Source organism: Ambystoma mexicanum, chromosome 11, assembly GCF_040938575.1.
Source record: "Ambystoma mexicanum isolate Mex_15411 chromosome 11, UKY_AmexF1_1, whole genome shotgun sequence".
In the NCBI taxonomy this organism is placed as follows: Eukaryota; Metazoa; Chordata; class Amphibia; order Caudata; family Ambystomatidae; genus Ambystoma; species Ambystoma mexicanum.
In genome coordinates this window covers 1,266,334,742-1,266,362,420 of record NC_090934.1, presented here as the reverse complement: position 1 = coordinate 1,266,362,420, position 27,679 = coordinate 1,266,334,742, and the positions used below count along the sequence as shown (strand labels likewise).

General features: G+C 45.1%; 1 protein-coding gene across 2 annotated transcripts in view; it reads right to left on the bottom strand.

The window, feature by feature from the left end:
* The window catches only part of LOC138504310 (dual oxidase 1-like), a 1,064,761-nt gene that overhangs the window by 45,159 nt on the left and 991,923 nt on the right, over window positions 1–27,679 (bottom strand). For both annotated transcript variants that reach the window (XM_069624719.1, XM_069624718.1), the window contains exons 25-26: window positions 19,800–20,030; window positions 2,283–2,382 (exon numbers count right to left, since the gene is read on the bottom strand). In XM_069624719.1, coding sequence (XP_069480820.1) covers window positions 2,283–2,382; window positions 19,800–20,030 — 331 coding nt within the window. The remainder of the gene's footprint in view (window positions 1–2,282; window positions 2,383–19,799; window positions 20,031–27,679) is intronic.

Genomic DNA, 27,679 nt, shown 5'->3' with positions numbered 1-27,679 from the left:
CTCCCAATGCCAAATGTGCTGCAGCGTTTTGAAGCAACTGCAACTGGTCAATCAAAAATCAGATTGACCAAGATAGATATGTTGCAGTAATCCAAGGAGCTCATAATTGATGTAGTCGCTAGCCTGGGCCAAAGCTCCAGTGGAGGAAAAGACAGAGTCTTTCTCAGGATCTTCTATATCTGGGGAAAAGCACATAAAGCTTCAAGTTGCAAGTGTGTAAAAGAATGTGCTTATAGCATTTGCCTTTGATGGTTCATGACTCCCCAGAGGATGTACAAAACATATCCAAATGTGTCTCCCTTATGTTGGAGAGGCTGTGGCCAGGTTGGGGATTTAGCTCATGTTGCGCGCAGCCCCAAACACAACTCTTTTGGAAGCAGCACCTTATCACGATCAAAGATATGAACGGAGTGATTTTGCCTATGGATGCTGTGGTAATAGTCCTGGTTGAACAGTACAGAAAACGACAGCTACTCAATGGTAGGCAAAACAGCCTACCTTATCACTCATCTCTTACATGCTGTAAGTTTAATACTGAGTCACTTCTGGAAATCCACACTGGGACTGATATTCGTTCAATGGCAGATGAGGCTCTAGGACACGCTGGCCATGGATAGATACCCTAGACCTCAAATAAGTTTTAGTTCTACCTTAACATTTGGTCTCCATTTATAGAATTTGTAAAACAGAGAACACATGTTCCATCAACCTGCAATGTTTAAAAAGTTTACCTTGTTATAAGAAGTCATTATCCCTTGTGTTGGGTTTGCTAATGATATTGGTTGGCAGTCATGGGGTATGCAATACCTGATATGGTCTGGTAATGTTTTTTTGGTATACTGTATGCAAACATACCTGGAAGGTGAAGGTTTGGAACTTGTTGCCGTTCTAGTTTTATCCTGATTATGTAACTTGATCCTACATCAATGTTTTTCTACATCGCTTTGTTTGTTTTGTATTTTGAGTACTCAGGCTCTGTTACTGAATAAAATGAAAATGCAACTCTGAAAAAAAGAAATATTAGTACCCGGCGAGGAACAATTAGATTGTAACAATCAATCTGATTGCACCTCGCTGGGGCTTCACCCAACCGGGAATCCCTCTCCCGATGTTCATTTCCTTTGTCCCCATCGGCGGGGTGGGGGGTGTCCAATGACGGGGCTCAGAATGGGGTAATCCCTGCTCTGAGCCACCCCACGGCTGGAGGCTGCCATCTTCCCCTGCCGGGGATTCAGGTAAGTGTTTTCCCTCCTCCCAAACCCCCCCCCCCCCAATCCAACCAATCCCATATCTGCCCTCCCATGGCGGCCATTTTATTTGTTTACCTTTTTCCATTCAGTATGAATGGCCGCCTTGGAAAGGGAAACCGGACTCTGCTTTCCCTTCCCCGGCGGCCATTTGTTTCAAAAAATGTTTTCTTCTTTTCCGAAATGCCAGAGTGTTTAGGAACAGAAAAACAATGCTCTTAGTACCCCGATCTTGGGGGTACTAATAGCAATAAGCCCCTTGCCACAGGGGCATTACCTGACTCAGTAATGCCCCCGCGGCTTGGGTCTTATTGCTTAATATTAATTAGGAAGCTGCGATGTGAATATCTCCCCTTAAGGCCCACCAAACCTGATTATTTGGGACATGAGGTGTAAAGGCCTAATTTTGCCCTTGGTGGGCCCATTTTTTACAGAGAGATCTCCTTTATCTGTATCCTCTTCATCAGTCCTTCCTTTTTCAGCGGTCGCAGGTTAAAGGGAACAATCCACAGACAGAGGGTTGTTAGCCTAAACTTGTGCACAGGAGCTCTTGACATTGATTATGCTAGCGAGGCCTGATGGGAGTTGTAGTCCAAAATATCTGGTGAACCAAAGTTTGAAGACACTTGCCATAGATGATGTATCAAGTAAGTCCACGTGTCCCAAAACATGCAGTTTGGCAGAAGAAGGGCCATTTGTGAAAGTAGAACAAATGGCATTGATTCATTGTATAGTTGGCAGGGTGCTTACAAATGTTGGGGCAATATCTCTTGTGCCTAAAGAGAGAACACCACTAGAAAATGGCAGTAGAAAAACAACATGACATTCTGTTGCATTTGGGTCAATGCATCTAAAATAATAGATTCAAGTTTGCAATTTTGCATTTACATTTACAATTAAAAAAAAAACAATTCAGCATCAGAACTGACTCTCAGGATGAGAAAAGTAAACATATTTAGCATGGATGTTCCCCATCTGGGCCTTTGGCAGCAGTTGTTGATTGTCTCTGAAACATGTACTTTATGAAGCACTTACCCATCATCAATGAAGACTTCCGGAAAGAGACAGGACAGGATACTCCGAGGACTAATGGAGAACATGTAGATGTTGACTATGTGGCCTGCCAAGTGTAGCACTACAAGGCAAATAAAGTAAGTGAGCACCTGCTCTATTTTGATTATTTTATTTGTTAAAAGACTCTTTATAAACCAACCTCTATTTTAAAATATAAGAGCCACAAAGGGTTAATCTTGCACCTTTTGTTGGAGCTGTAAGAGGGAGATCAGGAAAAACGAAGAAATAGGTGGGTTTGGTAGGAAAGGATACAAGAGTCTTGTCACAGAGCTTGACTGGGGTGGACGGAGAGGATCCCCAAGAAATACATTCCCAATCAAGTACAAAACATGGCACAGTAGTACATATACATCTACAAAGTTCACCCAGACAAGGTTGTGTGTTTCCTGGATCCCGTCATCTCTTCCCCTGCACCCTGAATTTAAGTTCTCTTTACCAATGAAGACAGTTTACGAATATCCGCATTAAGCCTCTTTGTAATGAGGTGATATGACCTTAGGCGAGCCAAGTGAATTACCCCAGTGAAGAGAGTATCCCTTAACATTGGGGGTGGTGCCATTACCGGCCGGTCAGCCAACCGATAAGAGTCATATCACCATTAGCACCCGCGAGACTGCAGTGCCCATGCTAAAAGCTGCAATATATTAAAAGAAAAAGGAAAATCTCACTTACCTTCTGCCGGGCAACGTCAGATCTCTGACAGGGTGTCGGTTTTCAGTCTTGATTATGTTGCTGTGATCAATGCTGAAAACAGACTCCCTCTCAGAGAAATGGCGTTTTCGGACAGAAGGTAAGTGAGTTTATCTTTTTTCTTTTAATTCATTGTCTTTAGCACTTTTGGGTGGTTTTTCGCAGCCGCTAAAGGCCCTGTGGCAGTTAGGGTGCTTGTGCAAGTAAGGCGCGGAGTGAGGGGCGCAGCGGGAGTGCTCTGAATGGAGGCCTACACCAGTGACAACAGCCATTGTTCTGAGCTCCCTGATTGGCTAGAGCCCCCGGCCAGGGTGCTAATGGAGAATACGGCCATTTGGGTTTGCTGAAGTTGGCCACTTGAGCACCTCAGGCTACACTTTACAATGTAACGTGAAACTACACATCAATTATGTACAACCTTGGGGCTGATCTCAATGCAGTTGAGACAAATGGTCAGGGCACTCAGCATCCCAGGTAGAAATATTTATGCTGAACTCAAATATTGAATCTGCATGTAAAGCTGCACTCCGATGATGAGTACCAGTGCCTCCATCCAAGAGCCTGTACCCATGTTGTCGGATTCATGCAGGAGGCGGTAAAGGAAGATGCAGACCAAAATCCCACCTCCTGGTGTTGCCATGTTGATATATCAAGTGCAGGCACCGAGGATCGCAGCCTACACTCCAGGCATGTGCGATGCTGTGCCTTGCCCGAATTGCTGGGGGAAATACCAAATACGAGGAACTGCCTCACTTTGACCCACTGAGTATTTATGGAATGTTGAGAAGGTTCACTTTGTCTTAATACATTTCTTGTGTTACTTGCTCCTTTCTATGACTTTCATATCAATGCCTTTCCAGTCAACCAGCCTGTGGAGTTCCTCCTTGCCCGACTCCACTAGCAGTTTCTTCTCTCCTGGTTCTTCCCCCTCGATTCTCGCCTTGTATGCTTGTTTTCCTCTGCTCTTGGTCCTGGGTCTATCTTTCTTCCAACTCCTGGCTCCTTTCATTATTTTGCCCCACTCGTTGCTACCTGCCTAGTGGTTTTATCACCTTCCTGCTAAGTAGTTACTGAAATTGAGTGTTTATGTATTTAACAGCAATATTGAATTTAGAGTGCATTGTACTTTCCCTATGCTACGTACATCTGAGAGTCCTGTACCATAGCGATTGGTAGCCGGAATGGGTCCTCTCTGCATATCTTTAATTCTGCTTTGACGGGCCGGGGCTTGGACCACGCACCATTCCTCCGATCTTCACAAGTACACCAGCAGGCATAGGGTCTACCACCAGACAAACAATCACCAGGAATACAGAGAGGCAATGTCAGCATGAAACACAGCTATACACTGCTCATTGTGTTTACACACAAAATGGACCCCATTACATGGTCATTATACTTCACCGGTCTTTTCTGATCTCTTCGGGGTCGGGTCTCCTTGTCTCCATCATCTGCCGACCTGCTGAGATCTTCGCGGTTTACGTCCAGCTGTTCTGGATTCATCTCGTTCTCAACCTGAGGCACTCATTATGAGTCTGGAGCTGGTTCCCCTAAGGCAACCTGGTCAGGGTCTTCTCATGCACAGGTCTCTGGTCTTGCTCTTACTTGTAGCACCTGGCTCTCGAACATACCCACTTGTTCCATGTTCCATTTACAACCATCTTGGGTGAAGACATGGTTTGTTCCTTTTGCACTACTTTGATCGGTCTACTGAACTTGGAACCAGTCACCTGGTCCTTGTGCGACAACTGGATGTTTACCAAATTGCCTTCTTTGAGTCCTTGACTTTGTGTCGCTCTTCATCGGTAACTCCATTTCTTCATTTGTTTCTTGCTGTTCTTTATCCTCCATACTACATCTTCCATATCTACCTCTTCATCCTCCTTTATACATGGCAACCACGGAGTACTATCGTAGATGCCACTCTCCTTCCCCTTAGCACGTGGAACAGCGATACATGCGTAATGCCATTGGGCGTCAAGCGATGAGCAGCTATGTCTTCCTTAACCGTCTTTAATGGGTCCATGCCTGAGGCCATGGCCAGTTGTATTGCCCCTTGATAAACCTGTTTTTCCACCTGTCCGGTGGATTGGAGGTGATACAGTGCTGCTTTAATCTGTCTTATGTTCTTGCTTTTCATGAACTTCTCCATTTCTTGGGCGAGCAATTGGACTCCCTTGTCCGTAACTATGTCCTTTGGTACAAATTCGGCTTCCACCCACTTTGCTAGATAGTCAATCATGCCCACTTCATATCGTTGTTTAGGGGGTATTTCTTCCAGGGGGCCAATAAAATCTAAACCTAATTTGTGCCATACTCCTTCCGGGACTTCCGAAGGTACTATTGGCTTCTGTCGTTGTCTTCAATCTTTTGTCACTGTTTAAGCATTCGTGACATCTATCGATCATTGTGCGTATATCCTGATACATGGCAGGCCACCAGTATGCTTCATGCACCCAGCGCCGTGTCATGCTGGTCCCTAGATGTCCGGAATCAAACCTAAATAGGAGGATCTTTCGCATGCCCAATGGTGGAATCACTTGATTGCCCTTGATTAACAATCCTTCTGCCTCAAAAACCTCTCCTGCTACTTTCCAATATGGCCTCATGCCCTCTGGGATAGCCCTCTCCTCCAGCCAGCACTAACGCATTTGATGAGCCACACCATGGTGGGATCTTTGTTGGGTTCTTAATTCCCATGTCCTTCACTCATTTCTAAAACGACTTTGCTCTTCAGATCCTGGATTGAGGCCACCACACACTCTTCCTTAATGAATGTGGTAGCCTTCTCCCTGTTCTCCGGTAATCTTGGCATACAGTCTGCCTGGGCGTTTTTCCACCCAGCGATATGAGCAATTTCATATGTGTACTCTTGTAACTTCACCGGATGTGTGCTAGTCGGGGCGTGGATGTTTTCATCCTTCCGGGGCTTAACATGTGGATCAATGGTTTGTAATCCGTGACTAATTTGAATTTGTTACCCCATATGTATGCTCTGAAATATTCTACCGCCCATGCACACACTAACATCTCCTTTTTCACTGTTGAGCCATTTTTTACTGCGATGGACAATGCCTTGGACGCAAATGCAACTATGTGTTCGGTATCTCCCTTCCTTTGGTTCAGCACAGCATCTAAGCTGTAAGCACTTGCATCAGCTGTGATGACTGTGTCCCACAGGGGATTGAATGGTTGCAGGCATGGAGCTCTCACTATTCTTCCCTTTATGGATTCAAATGCCAGTTTCTGATCTTGCGACCATGTGAATACAACTCCTTTCTTGAGCAATTATCTCAATGCCACTGTGACCTCTGAAAAGTTGGGGACAAAGTTTGCGTAATATTCAGCAAGCCCCAGGAATGATTGCAATTCATCTTTGTTTTCGGGTACGGGAGCTTTTACAAAAGCTTGCAACAGGTTCTTTTTGGAACTGATTCCCTCGATGGATATCTTGCACCTTAAGAATTCCACCTCCTTGGATCTGAGTAAACATTTGTTGTACCTTAGTTTCACGCCTGCAACTTGTAGCTTTGTGAGAACTCTTCTCAGCACTGTGTCATGGGTCCAGTCATCTTCAGCATATAGTAGGATGTCATCATGGAAGTATGAGACATTTTCCAAGTTGCGTAACAACGAATCCATCATCCTTTGGAATGCATAGGCTGCAGATTATAACCCAAATGGTATGCTCATAGAAATATAAGTGTCAAATAAGGTGATTAATTTGGTCAGGGGCCTTGATTCCTTGTGCAAGTATATTTGGTGGTAAGCATCCTGCATGTCCTCCTTGGAAACTGCCTTGGCTTCCTTCATCATTAGTATTAGTTCATTTATACTAGGAGAGGGTAGCCGTCTTTAATGACCTTCAAATTTTGACTGTGAAGATCTATGCATACCCTCAGGTCATTTGAATTTTGTTTTTTGATCATCACTACTCGACTCAACCATTTGGACGACTCCACTTCTTCCATGGTGCCCACCCTCACCATCTTTTCCAGTTGCAGCTTCAGCACGTTCCTTGCTGTCACTGGCACCGGACATACTCTGTGCTTTACGGGGACCGCTTTGGCTCTGACCATTATCTTGTGTACGTAATTTTTTATTCTACCAGGACCTTCAGAGAACAACTTGGTGATGTCTGATTTTGACACCGGTGCTCCTCCTGAATTTACCACCATTACTTGGTCCTCCATACTGGTGTCTAGCTTAATTTTGAGTTTGTCTTGATTGTCCCACCCTAGGACGCAGGGCCTTCTTGAACAATGTATACTCTGGTCCTGGTTTCTCTCTCTTTGAATTCGATGAAGCAGTTGACGTACCCCAACAAACGTAATGAGGCACCATGGAACACAGTGGGCTTATATTTGGTGCTTAACACTTCTACATTCTCTTTGTCTACCATCTCCTTGTATGTGTGGATGGGTAACATTGTCGGATCCGACCCTGAGTCAGCCATCACTCTTGTTTCTTTACTGTACACCTTGATGATGCAATGTGGCTTTTCTCTCCTGGTGGGTCTTCCTTCCTCTTTGGACAAACTGTTTTCACCCTCTCTTTCTTCGACTTGGATGCTGGTCACCTTCTTGCCGCACCATTTGCAAGCAACTGCAACATGGGCAAACCACTTGCAGCTGGAACACTCTTTATTTTGTCGGGGGGCATTTTCTGTCATTTGCAAAGTGCTGCACAGTGGTGCATCTATGGCATTTGAGTGGTTTCCTTTTACTCCAATTCCCTCTGAATTCTGATGGTTGTTTATCTTTCCTCCCTCTGAACATAACAGCCTTTCCCTCTGTGGTCACCGGGTTGCCAGAAAACTCCTTGCGGCTGCCCATAGTCTCTTTTACTGCGCTCGCTATCTGGATAGCCTTGTCCAACTGTAGTTCTTTTTCTAGGTTTGAGCTTGTGCTGAACTTTCCTACTGTTTGTGTGTACTGTGAGCATTTCACAGATCATGTTTTCTGTGTTATTCCCGAAATTGCAAAGTGCCGCCAATTCGCGCAATTGTGTGACGTAGTCATCCACTGGTTCGGTAGGCTTCTGTTTCCGGCCATAGAACCTTATTCGAAGCAGCACAGTGTTCTCTTTGCTGGAAAATCTCTGACAATCCTCCTCATGGCTTCATCCAGTATCACTTCTGGCGTCAAACTTGCGAACACCCTTTGGCCTTCAACTCCAAATGCATTGAGGAGCATTGTTCTCTTCCTCGCAGCCGTGAAGCCCACACAACCCAGCACGTCCACATACATGACAAACAGGGGCTCCCACTGAGGCCATGGTATTGCAGAAACGGCGGGGGTGGCTTCACAACTTGTATTGCCTCAGTTGTGAGTTCTAAGCTACGTCCTTGTCGTTATGTTGTATAACAATTAGACGTTCTTCATTGATTGCTGCTTCCTTTATTAACTGCTTGCACAATAACTATTTACATCATGCAGTCTCTTCACTGCCCTGAGTGATGTCTTTTAAGTAGAAACCAGAGTCTCTGGAGTATGGATAGGTCCTACTCTCCAATATGATGAACACTGGGATCTGCTCTCTCCTCTCCATTGTGCCAGACTCCTGCTCCCATGGTGCATGTCTTGTGAGAATTCAGCGCTGCCTGGTCTCGTGAGTGTGCTCTAGAATGTCTTTGGATGAATAATGAAGAATGAGAAGAAAGTGCTCTTGAGTCTCTTACTGAAAATATTTTGTTACAATAGAACACATAAGAGACGCAATGCTTTGAAACACTTGCATATCTGATTTTAGTCTCAAGTGTTAGAAAGAGGACATTTGATAGCTTTGGTATCAAATTATTAAGACATGTGATAATGAAATCTTTTGGCAAACCCGGGGGTTTTGCATTCGGCCTATAAAAGTGAGTCCCAAAATGCAAAAAAATTAAGTTCTTAATTTGTCCACAGGTCAAATAATACCTGATAAACTATGGTGCAAGAGGACTCTACACACTCAACCCTGTTATTGTGCTGATTTCGCTGCTGACCTGGGGTAGGTTTGAACTAGTGCACTGCTGGCAGTTGCAGTGCTCCATTACACAGTGCAATGGTACTAAATTAACGGCTGTGGTCCTTTCCATAGTTTGATATTCTTCCTGTCCACATGCAGTGGGTTGGTAGGTGTGGGGATGCGGGGGTCATGGACTGGCACTCCTAATCTGTTTCTAGGAGAACACGGTTTATGAAAGTGAGAAAACACCAGGTGCCCTCCTGTACCCTGTGATGGTTTGTTTGCTGGATTCAGTCTCAACATGGAACTATTGGGGGCATGAGGGCATGTCCGTCCACCAGTACATTTTATGGCAGCCAGTTATGCAAAGTATGAGAGTCCCTTAGGTGAATCTCTGGTGCAGAAGAATCACGCCGACTCATGAAGCTGGTGTGCAAATATTCTGTCCATATGCAGACCAGCAATCCTGATCAATCATCAGCTCTGACATTATTTCTCCTAGCTTGAATATATTTATTTTCAAGCAGCTGACATATGAAACACGCTCATTGTCAAAGATCCTCAGGCATGTTTGCTGCATCAGGAGTGAATTCCCCGAACTGTCATTTTCTGACAAGTTCTTTCAGGCAAGAGCCACATTTGTCCATTGACCTATTTCTGTTGTGATGCTTAATAGAAAATGTGACTTTCCTAGTCAATGTTCTATAGCGATAAAACTGTTTCTATACTGGTTGAACTTTATAGAGCCATCCCCTTTGTGGTGGCCCTTGGTGATACCTGTATATATTAACAAGAGAGGAACTGAAGGCTTAATGCCTCCCCGAGTTCCTATGCATGCTCTCAGACCTTACAACCGTACAACCTACCAACCCCTTTCCATTGCAGGTTCCTTCTATTCGAAATCTCCTTTGATCTTTTTGTTATATGTGCATTAGTGTTTCTACCTATCAATGGATGGAGAAGAGGAACCCATATAAATAGACCCATCTACAATACAACCTACAGGGCTTTCCTCAATCACAAAGCATCAGTAAATTCTCCAAGAAACTAAAATGAATGGACTTCAAGCTATACTATTTAGTAATTCTTTCATTTCTCTCAAGTCAGGCTTACTTTCCTCACATCACAATACATTGCAATTGCTTTGTCACTGTCCTTACTCAACATTAAAGTCAACAAAAGGTAATTCACCGTATGCTTTTCCACTATTAAACCTGGGTGGCCTAGTCATTAATAGCATATTCACAATACCTCTTTTAAATATCCTTTTTTGGGCCTTAAACTGAGACCGGTTCTGATAGCGACCACACAGCTATAACACCTTCAAACAATCCCTGGGAATCTTGTGTGAGATTTCACCTACCCAAGAAACACTCATGATGGACAAAGGCTTTCCAGCTATAGTTACAAAAGTTAGAAATGCATCCTCAGATATGGAGTGTAAATTAAGGAAATAATGTCTTAACACACTCTAGACTGTAACATTATAGAAGCCTTGTCTAAGAAATGTGTAATACTTTTTATTCAAAAATTAATTAATACATAAATAGCATGATACAAAATATGTACAATTAAAAAGAAAAACATGTACACATGTCTGATAACATAAATGCAAAGTGCAATCAGTGCTGTGCAATTAAAAAAACAGAGCAATTACAATACTCTTTTTCATATCACCACATAATTGTGTTTCAGTTAATCAAGAAAAAGGACATTGACAAAATTCTTGGCGTCTCACACATTTCTGTGTGTTCTTCTTTTAAATTATCTTGAACCCAGTGTTGTCGCCCTACATGTTTCAGACCTTGTGGATGTCGGGATTTTCTTCAGGGGCTAGAGGAGTTTGGGTGGGGAAATTGATCTATGGTCAGTGAGTAGGTATGCCTGTAAAGCAAGCAACCACACTACTAATGCATGTCATGCCTAGCTTGTCGCTCCCTGATTATCTGCAACAAGCACCATATGCTGAGGGGAAACCCCAGTGGTCGCTTCAGAAATTTGTAACTCTGTGGACCTTGCCTTAAGATCTAACTGTATGGCACCTAGTTAAGGACAAATGCAACACGCCTGCCTTTGGAGCCCAATTTTGTGCATTAGTGGAGTAGCCAGAGCATTTTAACACCTTTTCTCTCTTCCACTTACTTTTGTCATGTGTTCCATCCTTTCTTCTGTCTATTTTTCATTAGTCCTCGATTTTGCTGTCTCTGCTGCAACTTCCTCAGGCTAGCATGGTATAGGAACCGCATGACACTCTCTCCGGTGGGCTCCCCAAACTTATCCAGGCCATGCTCCCATGTAAGAAAGCATGAAAGGGGGGACCGCTATCTATGCTAAAAGAGAGGGGGGCTTCGAACTTTATCATGAGGTGTCCCGCAGCCAGTCTATTGCATGGACTACCGACTTGCTATAGCAGGAAGTTGCCCTTCTCGCCATCATCCCTTCTTTCATCCAAAAGAAGAAAAGAATCTGCCTCCCTCTTCAGTCGTTCTAACCTCCCTGTAGGATTCCCTCTGTTTTCTCTCCAGGGATCCACTCCAGACATCAAGTCACCACTTCCTGCATTTGGAACACTGACAATTAAAAACAAATAGTCCCCCTAACATTCCATCATTTCCTAAAGGTGGAAAATGGGTACTTTTACAAATTAGGTAGCAAATGTCAGTAATTTAACATGGCATACTCTGCCCTTAGCTCAAAACTTCGCAGTTTTCAGTTGTACACGTTGGCAATGGTATTGTATGTTTACCTAGCTCCCAACTCTATCAGAAACACGACTCACCATAGTGACATTGGTACTCTTACTCCATAGTCCTCTTTCCTCCATACTGTTGGGATGTCCCAAGGAGCATGTTGTTAAGCAGCGATCTAGAATTATTTCTACACGTGCATGCCCTGACATCCCTCACACAGTGCCTCCCCCGTGCATGGCACTCAACCGTTGGTCCCTCTCTCCATGGTTCATCATAGTAATGCTCACAATCATGTTTGACTAACAAAATAATGACTTATACTTGTTCCAGTTCCAAGCATACAGATTAGTAACTCTAAGGGCCTGAATTACAAAACATTTTTAACATGGAAAAGTCCCATTGAAAACATTTTTGTAAATGAGGCCCTAAATCTCTCTTCCCCAGAGGTTTGCTGGTCTGTATGTCAAAATGTGCTTTATTTGGAAAAACTGGCTGTCCTGCTCTATCAGGTGACTCCAACCTATTGAAGACCCACATTGCTAATGTACCATCCAATAACAAACTGCTGATCCCTTGACTTGTATCTGTAAAATGAAACACATTGCTGCAAACGACTGCAACAGAAATTATCACTGTCTCGTCTTACACACTTCCATCCATATATGGTTGCCATTAATGGACAGGGCTCTAATCATTTTTCAATACCATGTCCTCAACTTGCTGGTCACACTTTTAGGTGAAGACCCTAGACTATAGGATTAAGAGTAAGTCACACTTGCCACTGACATCCAAATTATGCTCTGTAGGTCTTTCACTGGCCCCACTATTTCAGGATATGTCTTTCAACCCTTTGTCGCTGTGAGCAATGAGAGGTGGATGGTACCTGTTATGCCCCTGTATTGAACTCATTCCTCAAGTAATCATTCAACTTTATTTTCAGGCTCTACATAAAAACACCTAAGAAGGAAAGTCCTCCCTTTATGTGCTAATCATCCGGCCTGCATCAGTGATTTTTTATCATTTGTTTGTCCCCAATTCCTCCTTTTTTGTGATGGGACAAGGAACATACATCTCTCATTGTGGGACTGTAAAGCCTGCAGGCATAAGATTCCTCCTGCCTACAGGGGAAAAAAGAAAGGGAGAAGGGAGCCAGAACATCCCCAGTACAGAACCCCGATGCCATAAAATGTGATTCCGATGGTCCATTTGTTTAACTGCTTCTGCCACATCCACTAGTACTCACTTGGCACACCCCACAGCCTCTTGGTTCTCAGGTCACAGATATAGAAAGCAATCTTGAAATGCATTGTAGTTTTTATATTCCTAGAATAATGATGTCAATTGAAGCGGGATTCATCTTTGGAAACACAAGAACTGCTGTGTTAATTACTGCATGTCATTCATCTACAGAGTGTGTTCCGCCAATTCACTTTCAGTGTTCTTTGCTGTCTTTTAATCCTACATGGATTGCATTTAAGTTATGGATCCAAAACATTTTCCTCCATTGCAGGACTGTCTCTGTATTTCTCATAGGCCTCATGTGACTGTGCATGGAATAATTTAGCGAGAGCTGTTCCTCCTCACATTCTGGATTGATGATTCCCCACCCTCACTGTAACTTTTTTGCAAGGTGTGGCCTACGTTAATAAAACCACAAGAGTAAGTAATGCAATCTGTAAAGTTTGTTGAATTGCAATTGTTCACAAATCTATTTTTCTAAACCAATTTCAAATGCGTGATGGTCTTTATGCTATTAGTAAAAGGGCATGACATGCATTTTCTGCATGGAAAATGTCCCCAAAGTGCCGTAGCAATCTACAGATTTTTTGTTCCGGTTCATTACATGTTTAGAGAACCATCAGATGAGTGTTTTTGCCTTTCCGGAAGGCAAACATTGGAATCTGCTTCAATGGCACCTGACTTTTCTCTAGATGCCAGTGTTTCTTTATGGGCTAACTCAACATGTTACTCACAGGACAGCATATTAGAGAATACACATCCTCTTAATATATTGCTATTTTGGTTCTGGGTTTAACAGCAAGGTTCAATGAATGAGTCAAGTATTTTTCCTTGCTTTTTTAATACGCACTGAGGATATTGTGACAGTCTAGGAGTAAGAGACGGACACAAGGGTGGCATGTTGATTGGCGAAGTCTTTGACTCACAAAAGAAATGTGGGGGGTGGTTGGAGGAAATCTTAGCTATCCCGAACTCTAAAAGGGACTTTCCTGCCTCTAGCTAATGAAATTCTCAGTGTCAGGATGTCCAAAGTAAGGTTTCCCGTCCTGTGTCCCAATCCTAACCTGTCCCTCACAAGCAAAACTTAATAAAAGGTGATATGGGAAATGTCTCTTGGCTGCCGTCCTGCAGCACAGCTTTGCAGTTCTCAAATAAAAGTTCCAACAAAAGGTGTAGACAAAAGCAAATAAGACTTAGGGGTTGATTCTCTTTCCCCAACTTCTTTCTGGCTTTTCACAAAACGATTCCTGTATCTTCACTGGTTACAAATTAATCATTGTCTGTAGCTGGCAGGCCTGTTTTGCCAGACACTTGGTGACAGACAGAAATCTCACCCAAGCAGCGGTACAGTGTTTGTTTGGTGCTCCGGATCCCTGCATCATTAGAAAGTACTTGTTCATGCTGCCTGTTCTGCCACAACAGCTCCGGAGTTCTAGGGCACAGGCCTCTGGCCAGGACACTGTATTCTCTCCGTCTTCACAGATAATTGGGGAACAGTGATATATGGGGTAAGGTCTAATGGATAGGGAAGATGTTGTGTTCTCTCTGGTAGTCATACCTAATCCCATTTAGGGGATTCCTATCCATGTGATCCTCCCCCATTTCAGAACCCCCAGTGGGATTCCTGGACTGTGGATGTCCCACTCTGGCCATATAAGAAGGGGCTCTGCCTATGGGAACAGGGACAACATCAGCAGATTCATCACAATAACTTCACAATATCCTCTCAATTACAGTTTGACGGTGTCCAGTCAACTCGTCGAAAAAAAACTGGTCGACTGCAATTTGGTCGACGCAATTTGGTCGAAAACCAAATGGTCGAATTTTTTTATTTATTTATATATTTATTTTTCGGGTTTTCGTTTAGTTAAAAAAGGGGTTTTTAGAGAAAAAAAGGGGGTTGGGGAGGGGCCCCCCCCAAAAAAAAAAAAAGGGTTAAAATAAAAAATAAAATTTTTTCGACCATTTGGTTTTCGACCAAATTGGTTCGACCATTTGTCTGGTCGACCAATTTTTTTCGACGAAATGTCTGGCAACCCAGTTTGACCATTCATGTAGGTCAGAAGAAGGAGACAGACCAGTGTTTGGCATTCTTGCAAATGTTTTATTTAAATAATAAGTAAAAAAGGCCTCTTTGCCTATGATCTGTGGTGTCCCCGGCCTACCAAAAGAAACTAGGGTGCTTGTCATCGGTTGTAAAGTCAAAAGCAAACAGTCTGTCCTTCATCCAAAACTATACTGCACTGACCCTACCAATAAGACAAAACAACTAAAGCCCAGGAGAAAGACTTCCAGGCAAGTAGAATAGACCCAATAGTTATTCTTATCTTCTTCATCGTTTTGTGTATTATTGAGATGAGTCCTGTAATGATTCTCTCTCTCTTGGTTCTCTTTTGTGGCACTCAGACGGGTAGGGTAAGTCCTGTAATAAGTCTCACTCTCTCTGCTCTTTCTCATATCACTGGGACGAGTAGGATGAGTGCTGTGATGAGTCTCACACTCTTTGTTCTTACTTGCATTACTGGGATGAGTAGGATAGGTCCCGTGATGGGCTTCACTCTCTCAGTTCCTTCTTGTATCACTGGGACGAGTAAGATGAGTCCTGTGATGGATTTCAATCTTTGTTCTTTCTCGTATCACTGGGACAACTAGATTAAGTCCTGTGATGGGTTTCACTCTCTCGGTTCTTTCTCGTATCAGTGGGATGAGTAGGATGCTGGTATTCGTTATACCTGTGTTGCCTTCTTGGTCTGCTGCCATCACCCTTATCTTTTTTCCTATGGGTTCGCGTCACTGGGTCTGCATGCAGTATAGCCACTTCTCTTTGTTTAGGTAGGTCGACTTCTGCTCTCCCTACCACTCTCTCTGCTTCTTGTCCCCGGCTCTATGGGTCCAGCATTATAGCAGTCTTGGCGTTGTTGCCAGAATGCACAGTCCACCTCCCGTGGGTCATGCCTCCACAACGGACTCTCTCTCTTGGGGGGTTTTCCCCAGGCTATCCTCTACCTTCAGCTATCTTGGTACTTCTCACGCACACCAACAGGTTGCTTCCTCCCTGCGGAGGATCTCCCGGTCTCCGTCATCTTCCACAATACTGCTGATTTGAAACTCAGTTCACTCTGACAGTGGTCCTTCTTCCCTTTTTATGATACATTGTAGGGTCCTCCCCAGCAGAGGATTAGAGTCCTTTTTCTCTTCCAGTTGAGCACTCTCCATTACTTGCTCATTTCTCCTTGTCACAGTATTGCTGGCTTCTAACAACTGAGCGATCGGTATTACTTGCTCACTCATCTTCTTCACTGTAGTTTTACCAGATATTTCTTCAGGTGTGATCGTGGATCTTTAGGCACAATAACAAACAGTGGATTGGTCTGCTGGGTCTTTCTGAAGCCTTGATGTTAGTGTTGGTCCAAGCAAGAGGACTTTAGGGAGTTCCTCTGTGGAACCAGAGTCTATGTCCCCAAGAGGGGAGTCTCTCCCTGTGAGGTTCTGCTTACCGCCACCCCTATCAGGAATATTGTGTAGCGGGCTCACCTCCCTAGCTTCACAAGGAAAGGCTCCCTATGAAGAGAAGTGATTGAATCCCACAATTCGTCACACCATCAAATTATTTGACTCTTGGTCAAACTCCTCTAGATTACTAGAGTTCCTGTGGATGACTCCTGCCCAAAGGGTAGCTCACTTTTCAAACTCTGAGATGATATCTCACCCAGTGTGATAGCATATTCATGTCTATTTGCTTTCTAAATCGTGAAGCATATATCTTTGCATTTTCACACAAAATTAAGTTATACAAAAATGCAATTTCAGCTCTGCCACAAATTTGTATCACACATCAAGCCAGACACTTATTACATTCTGAAAGCTTTAAACGTGGGCCAGTCCACACCATAAAGATGTCATCTATATATATCCACCATATACATATTTGTTCTCTATATAGGTTCCTCTCTGAGTGTACAATACCCTCTTTATACGTCCCCACATAATACTTCACAATACTAAGAGAGAATGTAGAACCAATACTCTTTTTTTTTACTCAAATCTGTGCGAATAAATCATTTTAAAATTCTAAGACATTCTTGGTCAGTGCTACTGTAGTCAAATCCCTAAGGAATATCCCTGGGGTACACTCTGGGGGTTCTCTCATTTCCACCAGGTGAAAACAAGCTCAATTGCTTCTACCTAGGGAATATTACTGTACAGATGGGTGGCATCCAATGTTAACAGTATTTGTCTCGTCAGACCAAAGTCTACAAGGTACATCAAAAGGTCCATCTATTAGGACTCTGTGTATTTTTAGAATCTGATAAAATGCCTTCATCACTGGTTCTTGATTCTTTGAGAATTTCCCTCCTAATCCAACTAATCCATCTTGACTCAATTTTCACCTCCACTAAATTCACAATATCTTTAATAATGCTCGGAGTGGGATCTACGTTTAGTTGTCAATACAAATTGGTAGTTCAAAGTTTCTTCTTCATTGTTTGCCGTTTGCAACAGGACAATCCCCCGACCCTTGTCTGCTGGTTTTGCTGTAATGTTTGTGTTTACGGCAAGTGACCCCAAACTCGCGCTTTTTTCCTAGCTGACATATTATTTTTAATTCTCAGTGGGCTCCTTTCAATTTCCAACAGGCCTTTTCTAATTATGTTCTCAAACTGAAAAATATCTGGAACTTGAAGGTGTAAAGTTGAAAAGAGGCGTAAGATCTTTACTATTTCACTCTGTATCACAGGGGTGTTGACTGAACAAAAATTTGACTTTTGTCTTTTTAGGTAATTGTTCTATTTCAATTTGTAATTTAAAGAAGTTGGTAGCCTTAATAGGAAGAAATAATAGTCCTTTAATTAAGGTCAGTAACACAAATGTATCAGTTGGTGTCTTTTGTTAAATCTATACTGGGAAACTGACTTATCGTTGGGTCTCCTGTCAATTGCATCCCCTGCAAACAGCCTCAGCCTGTCACTTTCTTATCTGCCTTGCATTTACTAGGGGAAAATATATCCATTCTGAGCAGACAATAATAAAGACACGTGGAATACAGGATGAATTGATAAATGATACATTAAAACGAACCCTGATTTTGATTCACTAGTATTTCAAATTCCATAAAATACACGCTTGACTAGTAAGGGAGGGAAGTGTGTCCACCGGAAATATCTTGAGGCAATATTTTACCTCTTCCCTACCAAATGCCTACAAATGACATTTGGCGTGCTCACCCTACAGCCCCTTCACCTTTCTCTAGATTGTCCCTTCCCATTACATATTCATGGAAGTATGTTAACCAGGTACTGGTCTTTTGAGACCTGTACCTTCTTTGCTGTGCTCAAAGTAGAACGCTCATGCATGGCGTGAGTGGTTCTATTTGTTTTAAAGTTCCATCGCTTAAATTTGATTTGAAAGTGTTAATATGTCTGAAGTAAAACCAAGCTTTATACCCATTTGTAAACACAATGGCAATATGTGTCTCAGTCTCATGAGTGCACATGACAATCAGATCTATAAGGGGGTAGGGTTGCGACACTCTTGGACCCTCTTACTGCATGCAGGGGTCCTCATCCTAATGGGCCTGCGTGCAGTATATGATGGGCCAATGACTCTGATGATCGGTTTGCTCAAAGCTTCCATCCCTCAATCAGCTACATTCAGGAGCTGGAGTCTATATATTTTGTTTCCAGTGTGTTTTCTTTCCAGTTCCTACGCTATTATGGTTAGTAGCCGCTTTTAGAATATTGCACCTGGATTTAAATGTTTTTGCTTTTTGCAAAGTGCTTGCTGATTGCTAATCTACATCCTTTTATTCATCCCTTGTGAAGGGAACAAAACAGTCCTCACACTGGTACCATTCAGCCCAAAGAAATACACGCTCACACGCCTCCCCTACAATGCAACGTCTTCTTTTGAAATTATCTGGAGAGAAATCTGCTGAAAACCCTAGCGTTGGCTTCAAGCCCCAGGGCTTTGGTATTATGTGTACTCAAAACGATTTCTCATTTATTTTAAATACTTTTGCCTTGATGCTTCGGTTACTCCATCAACCGAATGAATCAGCTTGCTTATAACATTATGTTTATTTTATCACACACTTTTGTTCATAGCTCAAAACTGGGTCAAAGGGTGTAAACACCAGAAAGGCTGCCGCAGGAAAAGCAGCAATCATTCATAAATAAAAAGTTGAAGGCTACAGAGTGGACTCATTTGGGGTTTCCCTCATTCCTGCAACTCATTACTGCATGAGAAATGTCTGGATTTCACACATGTCCATAGCACTGCAATGAAGACATATGGAACTCATTGTCTTACTAGACATCTGGCTCTCAGTAGTACAGGTGACACTGGTCTCAGCACTGTCTGCCGGTCTCAAAGACTCTCATTCAGAAACCACAATCTGCCTTGAACACATTGATGTCTTACACATTACAGCAATGTGCTTATATGAGCAGAGCCCTCGTACGCATGCGACTTGCACTGTTTCCGGACGGAACAACACCCGTATACTGTATGTTTGGCTCCCCCTCAGCCTTGCGACACCTTCCAGCAGCATTGTCCTTGTGTTCATCTGACTCTGGTTCACTGCATCACCACTGACACCATGTACAGCTGGCTCTCACATATTCTGGCTATCACTCAATGTCAAATCCCAACTTTGGTGGCATGCTTACACATGGTCATGTAAATGTTATCCCTATTAAAACTGGTGAAACTGCTGCTGGTATTCCTGCCGCCCCCATATTGTTCACGCCAATGATGGCTTCATGATTTCTTTATCTAACATCCCTTCCCTTATTAAGCATAGGTTGTCTCACCTGCTATAATAACCAGAAACATTCCAGACTAACATCATCTTGCCATCTGTCATAGCTGAACATACTCAACTGCAGTGTGAGGGGCACAGGAGACTCACCCGTGAAGACAATAGCTGTCTTCGCAATGAGGCGATGGAAGTCCACTGCTGCGTCAAAGGGAATGTAGCAGTTGAGGAAGGTCTCGCGCAGGAAAGTAATGAGGTTGCGGCACATGGTGAGCAGGATGTATGAGTACATGAAGGAGACGCTGGCAGCTGTGCCACGGGAGATAATGATACCCACGAGGGACACTTCCGCAATGCCAGTTTCCTGTGACTCAAAGGCATAGTCTGCAAGGTAAAAAGAGTCAGAGGTTTAGATATAATGCCCTTGATCAATATCTCCAACTCTGGATAATGCATTTTCCGTAGAAAAGAAATATATATTAAACTTGTGGAACATGTAGTTTCTTGTGACATTTCTAACAGTCTACCAATAATAAAAAAGAATACATTATGGAAGGCAGTCAGGGAGTGTTCCCATTTGCCAGATCTCTTTAAAATATATCCAAATCTGCCTGGGTGTTCAGTGTAATTTCTGTGTATAAATTGCACGAGTATAAGGCAATAGCCATGGCATGGTCCTGCTCAGATCCTTTTGCTCTGTTTTTGTTTTCATTTTGCTGCTACTTATTTGGCGTCAGCTAACTCAGGACCCCCTAGTGCATGGCAAGAGTCAGCTCTGATAAAGGTATGACTGCCCCTAAGACATTATTGTGCCGTATTACTAGGTTTCAATTTACTTTGCTTGTTAAAATCAATATTTAAAACATTTTGATCCTCACTAATTTTCTTTACTTATTCTGTAACTTTCCGATTCAGTTGACACAGTCCCAATTTAAGATGTATTAATCCTTGGTTGAACTGTTTATTTAGAATAAGAGTACATTCAGACATAATAAGCAGGCTTTAGTTTAAGATCATTTATTGGGTGGTCTGCTTCCCATTCATAGATTATACTCCTGGGTACCATCAGTTAATCAGGTCAAGAGCTTTTGGAAACCCCTTCTCTTTTGCTCTTTCTCTGTAATTATGATTCAAAATGTTGCCAATTTGTGCCGGTAGGTTCCCCTTTATGAACTTGCATATTTTAAGTATATCCACCAAAAAAACAATGAAAATTTGTCTCAAAATGTGGGGATCTGTTGAAGCATTTACCATGGTCAAGTTGAAGCATTTACCATAACTCCATTTTTATACAGATCTCTAAAAACAAAGAGGGGCTTCTAATTAAACGTTATGATTCTATGAGTTGGAGTTGACTGCAGGTTGTTTATCCTATTTTGGCACTACTTTATCATGGCAATGGGTTGCAATCATTTTTCTAATTTATTCAATTTGCTCACCAGTGCAGCCTTTAAATATTTACAAGTTCAGAGTTTTCCTTTAAGAATAGGTTACATTCCATCTTTCTTATCTTGCCCACTCAATGATCTGTACAATCAAACCAAGGCAGGAAAGGGCTCAACTTCTGAATATTGTAGGCTTTTTCTTGCTGATATTAACCTTAACCCTATGAGATTTCTGCTGAACTCTTTCCTAGTATAGATATATTAAAGAAAATAGAGTGGCTTAATATTTTTCTATATCAGAGAATATATAAAACTAGGTCTAGAAGAACTATACACAATGCTATGCATGTGTTGAAGACTTGGTAATATTCTTACAATGGTTCTAGGAGATTGTTGCCAATAAATAAAATTGACTTGCACTCAAGGAAATTTTGAATGTTCTGAAAAAGGTAGGGGCATTTTATCATTTAGCCATTTTAGCGGTACTGAGTGATTTAATTGCTGGAAATGAACATCGATGGGGACTCAATATATATATATTTTTTCAAACATGTTTATTTTAACCCAAGGCAGGACGATTAACATACAGTGCAGCAAAACATATAACACCTTTTTCAACAATCCCCTTTAACTCGCACCCTCTCCCTCCCCCGTTCCAAGGCCCCTTCCCCTCGGGCCCCTCACTCTGCGGGCCCCCGCCCGCCGTGCTCCCGCCTCAGGAGTCCTCTCGGTCCTTCAGGGCCCACCGGGTACTGATGGGCTTATATGTCAGGGCGGGGAATCGCTGATCATACTCCAGTACTGGAGCCCAGATGTTCTGGAAGCAGTGAAGGACTTCTGCCCTTGCCGCAGTTACCTATTCAGCAATCAGTATGTCCCACAGCTTCCCCCACCATTGGGACATAAAAGGGCCATCCAGGGATTTCCAGAAGCGGGCGAGCACAGTTTTACCCGCTAGGAGACATTGGGTCAGCAGTTTCGCTCTGTTCCCGGAGCGTGGGTAGACCCCGGGGATCAGGACCCCCAGCAGGATGGGTTTGGGCTCCAGCGGGAGCGCAGTCCCGGTGATCTGTTCAATAGTCGACAAGCACAGTTTCCAAAATTGCTGGATCTTTGGGCATGTCCACCACATATGGAAGAAGGAGCCCGGTTTGGCACACCCTCTCCAGCAGGCATAGTTCACCCGGGGGTTCATATGGTGAATCCTGAGGGGGCGGGGTAGTACCAACGCAACATGATCTTGTATGCACATTCCTTGTTGGTGACAGAGGTAGACGAGGAGTGGGCTCTGGCCCAAATAGCCACCCAGGTCTGGTCGTCAACCGGGTGTCCCAGGTCGGCCTCCCATTGGGCCATGCATCGGGTTTTTGAAGCTAGAAAGTCTCACAAGAAGCGTCTATAGAGGGTCAAGATCCAGCCTCGGGATGGGAGGTCCTTAAGTGTTAGTTTGAGGGGAGTAAGAGGGCGCGTGGCCGCCTGGAGGATTTGTGGGTGCGAGCACCAATGACGCAGCTGGATATATGTAAATCTGTCTCTTTCCAGGAGTTGGAACACCTCCTTGCATTGTTCAAATGTGCGGGGTAGGTTCCCGGCATATAGCTGTTCCAGGGTCTCAAGGCCTCCCTTTATCCAGTTCTGGAAGTTATGAGGGTTCGCCCCGGGCAAAAAGGATGGGTTGTGGAAGAATGGTGATAGGGGGCTCAATCCTCTCGGGATTCCCTTTTGTTTCAGTGCCAGTCCCAGGATTTCAAAGTGTGTTTGGTCGTCAGCAGGAGTCCCTTACAGCGCTCTCTGAAGGGAGGCGAAATATGTGGAAGAAACCGTAGGGGGAGCGGGAGTTGTGCTTGCTCCAGTTCCACCCATCTGGGGTGGTCAGTGATTGTCTGCCAGGTGCGGATGTATGCTAGTTGTGCTGCCGCCCTATTCGCTTGTAGATTAGGGACCCCAACCCACCCAGCCTAGAGCTGCCTACCAATATCTTATGGGGGATTCTGGCCTTTTTGCCCCTCCAGATAAACTTCAGCATTCTCCTCTGCAAGTCTTGAAGGGCTGGTGCTGGGATAGCTACTGAGAGGGAGGAGCAGGCATAGAGGAATCTCAGGAGCAAGTTAATTTTGCAGTCTGTTATGCGTCCCATCATTGAGATTTCCTGTGTTGTCCAGCGCTTCAGATCCCCTTCCAGTTCCCGAAACAGTCTAGGGAAGTTGGCCTGATATGTGTCTTTCGGGTTCGCAGGAATGTGAACTCCCAGGTAAGGGATGGTCTGTCTCTTCCATGTGATTGGGCACATCCTGGTCAGCGCCTCCCGTTCCTCCCAAGGGAGGCCGATGCCCAAGGCTACCGATTTGGAAAAGTTGACAGAAAAGCCAGTGACCTCCCCATAGCTAGCTATTTCCGCCAGGGCATGTTTTAGTGAGGAGCGGGCCTCTGAGAGCATAAGCAAAACATTGTCAGCGTATAGAGCAATTTTGTGCTGGGATGGGCCGACCGTGGGGCCGTTGATGTGATTGTTCAGCCTGATCCTCTGGGCAAAGGGTTGCATAGTAAGTGCGAAGATGAAGGGCGACAGCGTGCAGCCTTGTCTAGTTCCACAGGTCAAGGGGATTGGGGCTGAAAGGGACCCGTTAATCCTCAGGAAAGTCTTTGGGGTTTTGTAGTTGTCCAGTACCATGGTCCGAAACGTCGAGCCAAATCCGAAGGCCTCCAAGGTGAGTCTCATGAACGACCAATCCACCCAGTCAAATGCTTTAATGGTGTCTAGGGCCATTAGTGTGAGTCCCTGGGAGTTTCGGGAAGCGAGTTCAGGGTTCTACGAATATTGTCTCCTGCCGCTCTGTTCAAAACGAAGCCTGTTTGATTGGGGTGAATTATGTCAGGGAGTATACGAGATAGATGGTTAGCAAGAATCTTGGAATACAGGTTAGCGTCCATATTCAACAGGGCTATTGGCCTATATGAGGCTGGGTTTCTCTGGTCTTTCCCTGGCTTGGGTAAAAGGATCATGATGGACTAATGCATTGAAGGGGTCACCGACCCTGTTTCTCTAAAGGTGTTGAAGAGTGACACTAACAGGGGGATCAGCTGGGGTTTGAATATTTTATAGAATCTTGAGGAGAACCCGTCTGGGCCCGGGGCCCGAGCTTTAAGAGATTTGATGGCTTCCTCAACCTCCTCGTCAGTGATCGGCTCCACCAGACTCTCTCTCGCCGGGTCAGGCAGGCGCATCAAGGCTGCTCTCCACAGATATTCCTTCTGTTTGGACTGATCCCGTGGTGGTGCGGTCATCACTTGGGTTTGGTGGTCCACTGCCAGCTGTTGTTTCTTCGACTCTGCCTAGTGGATCACTCCCTGTGGATCACGCAGCCCAGTGATAGTATTGGTACTTATTGCTTTGGCCAGCTTGGCTACCAGTAGCTTGTTTGCCTTGTTGTTCTTTGCATAATAGAATTGCTTGGCCTTGGCCATCAGTTGTGTGGTATGCTTGGCGTAGTGGGCCTCTAGCTTCTTTCTAGCTGTGCGGATGGCTCGTTTTGTCTTAGGGGACCAGCCTTTTTTCTTATGAGTTTCCTCTGCTGTTCGAAGCTCCTCCTCAAGGACCAGCCGGGACTGTCGCCTGTTATGGTGAAAGGCCACTCCTTGTGCAATCAGCGCTCCCCTGAACACCGCCTTCATAGTGTCCCAATTGTTTGTGGGGGAAGTGTCTATAACTGGATTTTCTTCGAGAAAGTTCTTAATCGTGGTTGCGATCTTGTCCCTTATTCACATGTCATTGAGAATTGGGTCATAAAGAGACCATCTACGTGGGGAGTTGGCTTTAGGGTCGTGGGTTCGGAGCTCCTTGATTATTGGGGCATGATCGGATAGGATCCTTGGGCCAATGATTACCTTGTTAGCATAGGCGAGAGTTTGAGGGGAAGTTAATCGAGAAGGTACGATGAACATAGGAGTAAAAGGAATAATCTTTCTCGGAGGGGTGAAGCACCCGCCATGAATCCACTACCACCAGGGCTCTGAATAGGGGTAAGAGGCTGAGTGCCTGAGTAAAATCTTCAGGGGCTGGAGGGGTGGGATTTGTCTCTGGTGCGGTCTGGCACTCCGTTGAAATCCCTCCCAATTATCATCTGGCCTTCTATGAAGCCTGAGAGGGAGGAGCTCAGCGAGTCGTAAAAGATTTCTTGCCCCGAATTGGGGGCGTATACTGAGACGAAGGTGTGGAGGTCTCCCAGCAAAAGGCATTTAACTGCTACAAACCGGCCCTCCGGGCATGTTTTCGAGTCCAGTACGTGGGAATTTAGGTCTTTCCTAAAGAGGATCGCAGTACATCCCTTCGTAGAGCCTCCCAAGGCGAAGAACTGAAGTGGGTATTGTTGGGAGCGGAGTCGCCCAGAGTCCGCCGGTAGTAGATGAGTTTCTTGGAGCATAGCCACCCCTGCCTCTTCATCCTGAAGTTTTTGCAAGATCGACTTGCGTTTGGCAGGGGAATTCAGCCCATTGACGTTGAGCGAGAGAAGTAGTAGGTTCTGATGTTCCTGGGCTAAAGTTCCTCCCGCCCTAGTATCTGGGGGTGGGGTCGGAGGGGAGTAGGCTAGCCGCCATCACGAGTAAGGATTAGATTTGTGTCGTCCTGCTCTTGGGGTTTTAACATGGGCTCCCAACGGGAGGCCGTAACTTTAGCTAGCGGGGTGGTCGACATTGTGAGTGCGGCCAAACCCCTGGCCAACCGGGTCAATAAAAGTACTACGGAATTCCAAGGACTCAGAGATGGAACGTACCTTGGAATGGGCATGAGCCGTGGGTGAAACCGCCGGCGTGGTCAGTAATGATCGTAAACTGAGTCGGAGATGACAGTTCGCTGCAGGGGAGAGCTGGGTGGCTAGTTAGTATAAGAGGCGGAGGTCCACACAGTGCGGTCCCACCCCTGACTATCTCCTCCTCTTGTTCCATGATGCCTTAGACCATGAAGACCGCCTGGGTTTCGGGGAGGGAGCGGCCTCCAAGTCTCCCGCAGCCTCCGGGCTCTGTGAAGCGGTCTCTTTGGGCGAGGATGCATGTATGATTTTACTGGCATCTTCAAGGTGGCTAATTCTCCGTAGCGTGCCATTATATGAAAACTGAAGGGCCATTGGAAACAGCCATCTGTACCGCACCTGGTGTTCTTGGGGGAAGAGGGCCAGGGACCAGAGTGCTTTTCTCCTCTGGAGAGTAAGAAGTGAGTGGTCTTGATAGATCTGGAGAGGTGAGCCCTGAAAGGAGAGATCATCTGGAGAGCGGCTATTGGCTGAAATGGTCTCTTTAGTGGTAAAGAAATGGACCCTGGTGATGACATCTGGGGGGAGGTCCGAGTCCACTCCCCGACGTGGGCGCAGCCTGTGGGTGCCATCCAGCAGCAGTTGGGATTTGTCCAGTTGCGGGAGCAGGGACTGGAAGAAGTCCCCCTTTCATATTCCGGCAGGTTTTTGTCTAGGACAGAGGACGGGATCCCACGGATCCGGAGGTTATTGTGGAGGGCCCTATTTTCGAGATCCTCTTGCTTAAATTCAAGGATTTCGCACTTATCCTGAAGGGCTCTGATTGAGAGTTGGATTTCCCCCATTGTGGTTGTATGGTCTTGAAAGTGGTCCTCGATCTCCCCCAGCCTCTGCTCCACCTCCGTCACCCTTTGATCGGTATGTTCTAATTTGGTGGTGAGTTCTGTCATACAGGATCTAAATTCGGACTTAATGTCAGCCATGAAGTTTAGCAAGTCTCCCTTGCTGGCAAGGGCTTCCCCCTCATCCTGGGGCTTCTGTGGGGTCAGCTTGGCGGGGTCGGGTTTCCTTCCTCTGTCCGATTCCGTAAACATGGTGGCAATGTCCGAATTCTTGCTAACTTTTGCTTGTTTGGCCATAATGCCGGTTCGGGGGGAAGGGGAGGGGTTTGGGTCCAGTCCAGAGAGCGCCAGCCGAGGCCGGGGTGCAATGGTCCTGCAATTTGTTGGGATGGAGACCCTGAAGACAGAGGTGCAGCCCTGACAGTGCCTATGTTTAAGTAGATTATAGCATCCCAATGTCGGGCGAGGAAGAGAGGGAGCTTATAGTTCTTTCGGTAAAGAGAAGGATATAGTAGTCTCCCTCGTTCCTTAGGTTGGGGGAGAGGAACTGAACGGGGATGTGGACCGGGGCGCCCCAGGAAGTGAGTGAGAGGTATTTACGCTGTTCTAGGAAAATGCAAGGTCGATGCCACCTCTCCGAGGGAGGGGGTGAGGGCCCAAACTGCGTCCAGGTTAGGCAGAGAGCTGCAGGCCCTGGTTATATCCCTGCAGCTGTGGAGACATTATGGTAGGTTGGATGGTCTGCCAGAAGCAGGGGGGCTGAGTGGTGTGTTTCACTGCCTGCCAGGTCTACTTTCCTCTGTTGCGGAGCTGTTGCGGGTTCCAATTTTCGTGGGAGGCCCAGACCAGATGCCGCGAGGGCCCGCCTAGCCGCGTCCCGTCTGCACTGTCAGGATACCGCCACCCGTGTAGGGCCTCTCCCCCAGAGAGAGCGGCACCCCACGAGGGCCCCGTGCTACTCTGGGGCCCAATCAAAGAGCCCCCTAAGGGCCTGTCATGTTCGGGAGCCGGGGTCCCTCCCCAGGGCCTTGCAGCTGTGGGGGAGCCCGCAGGATGTG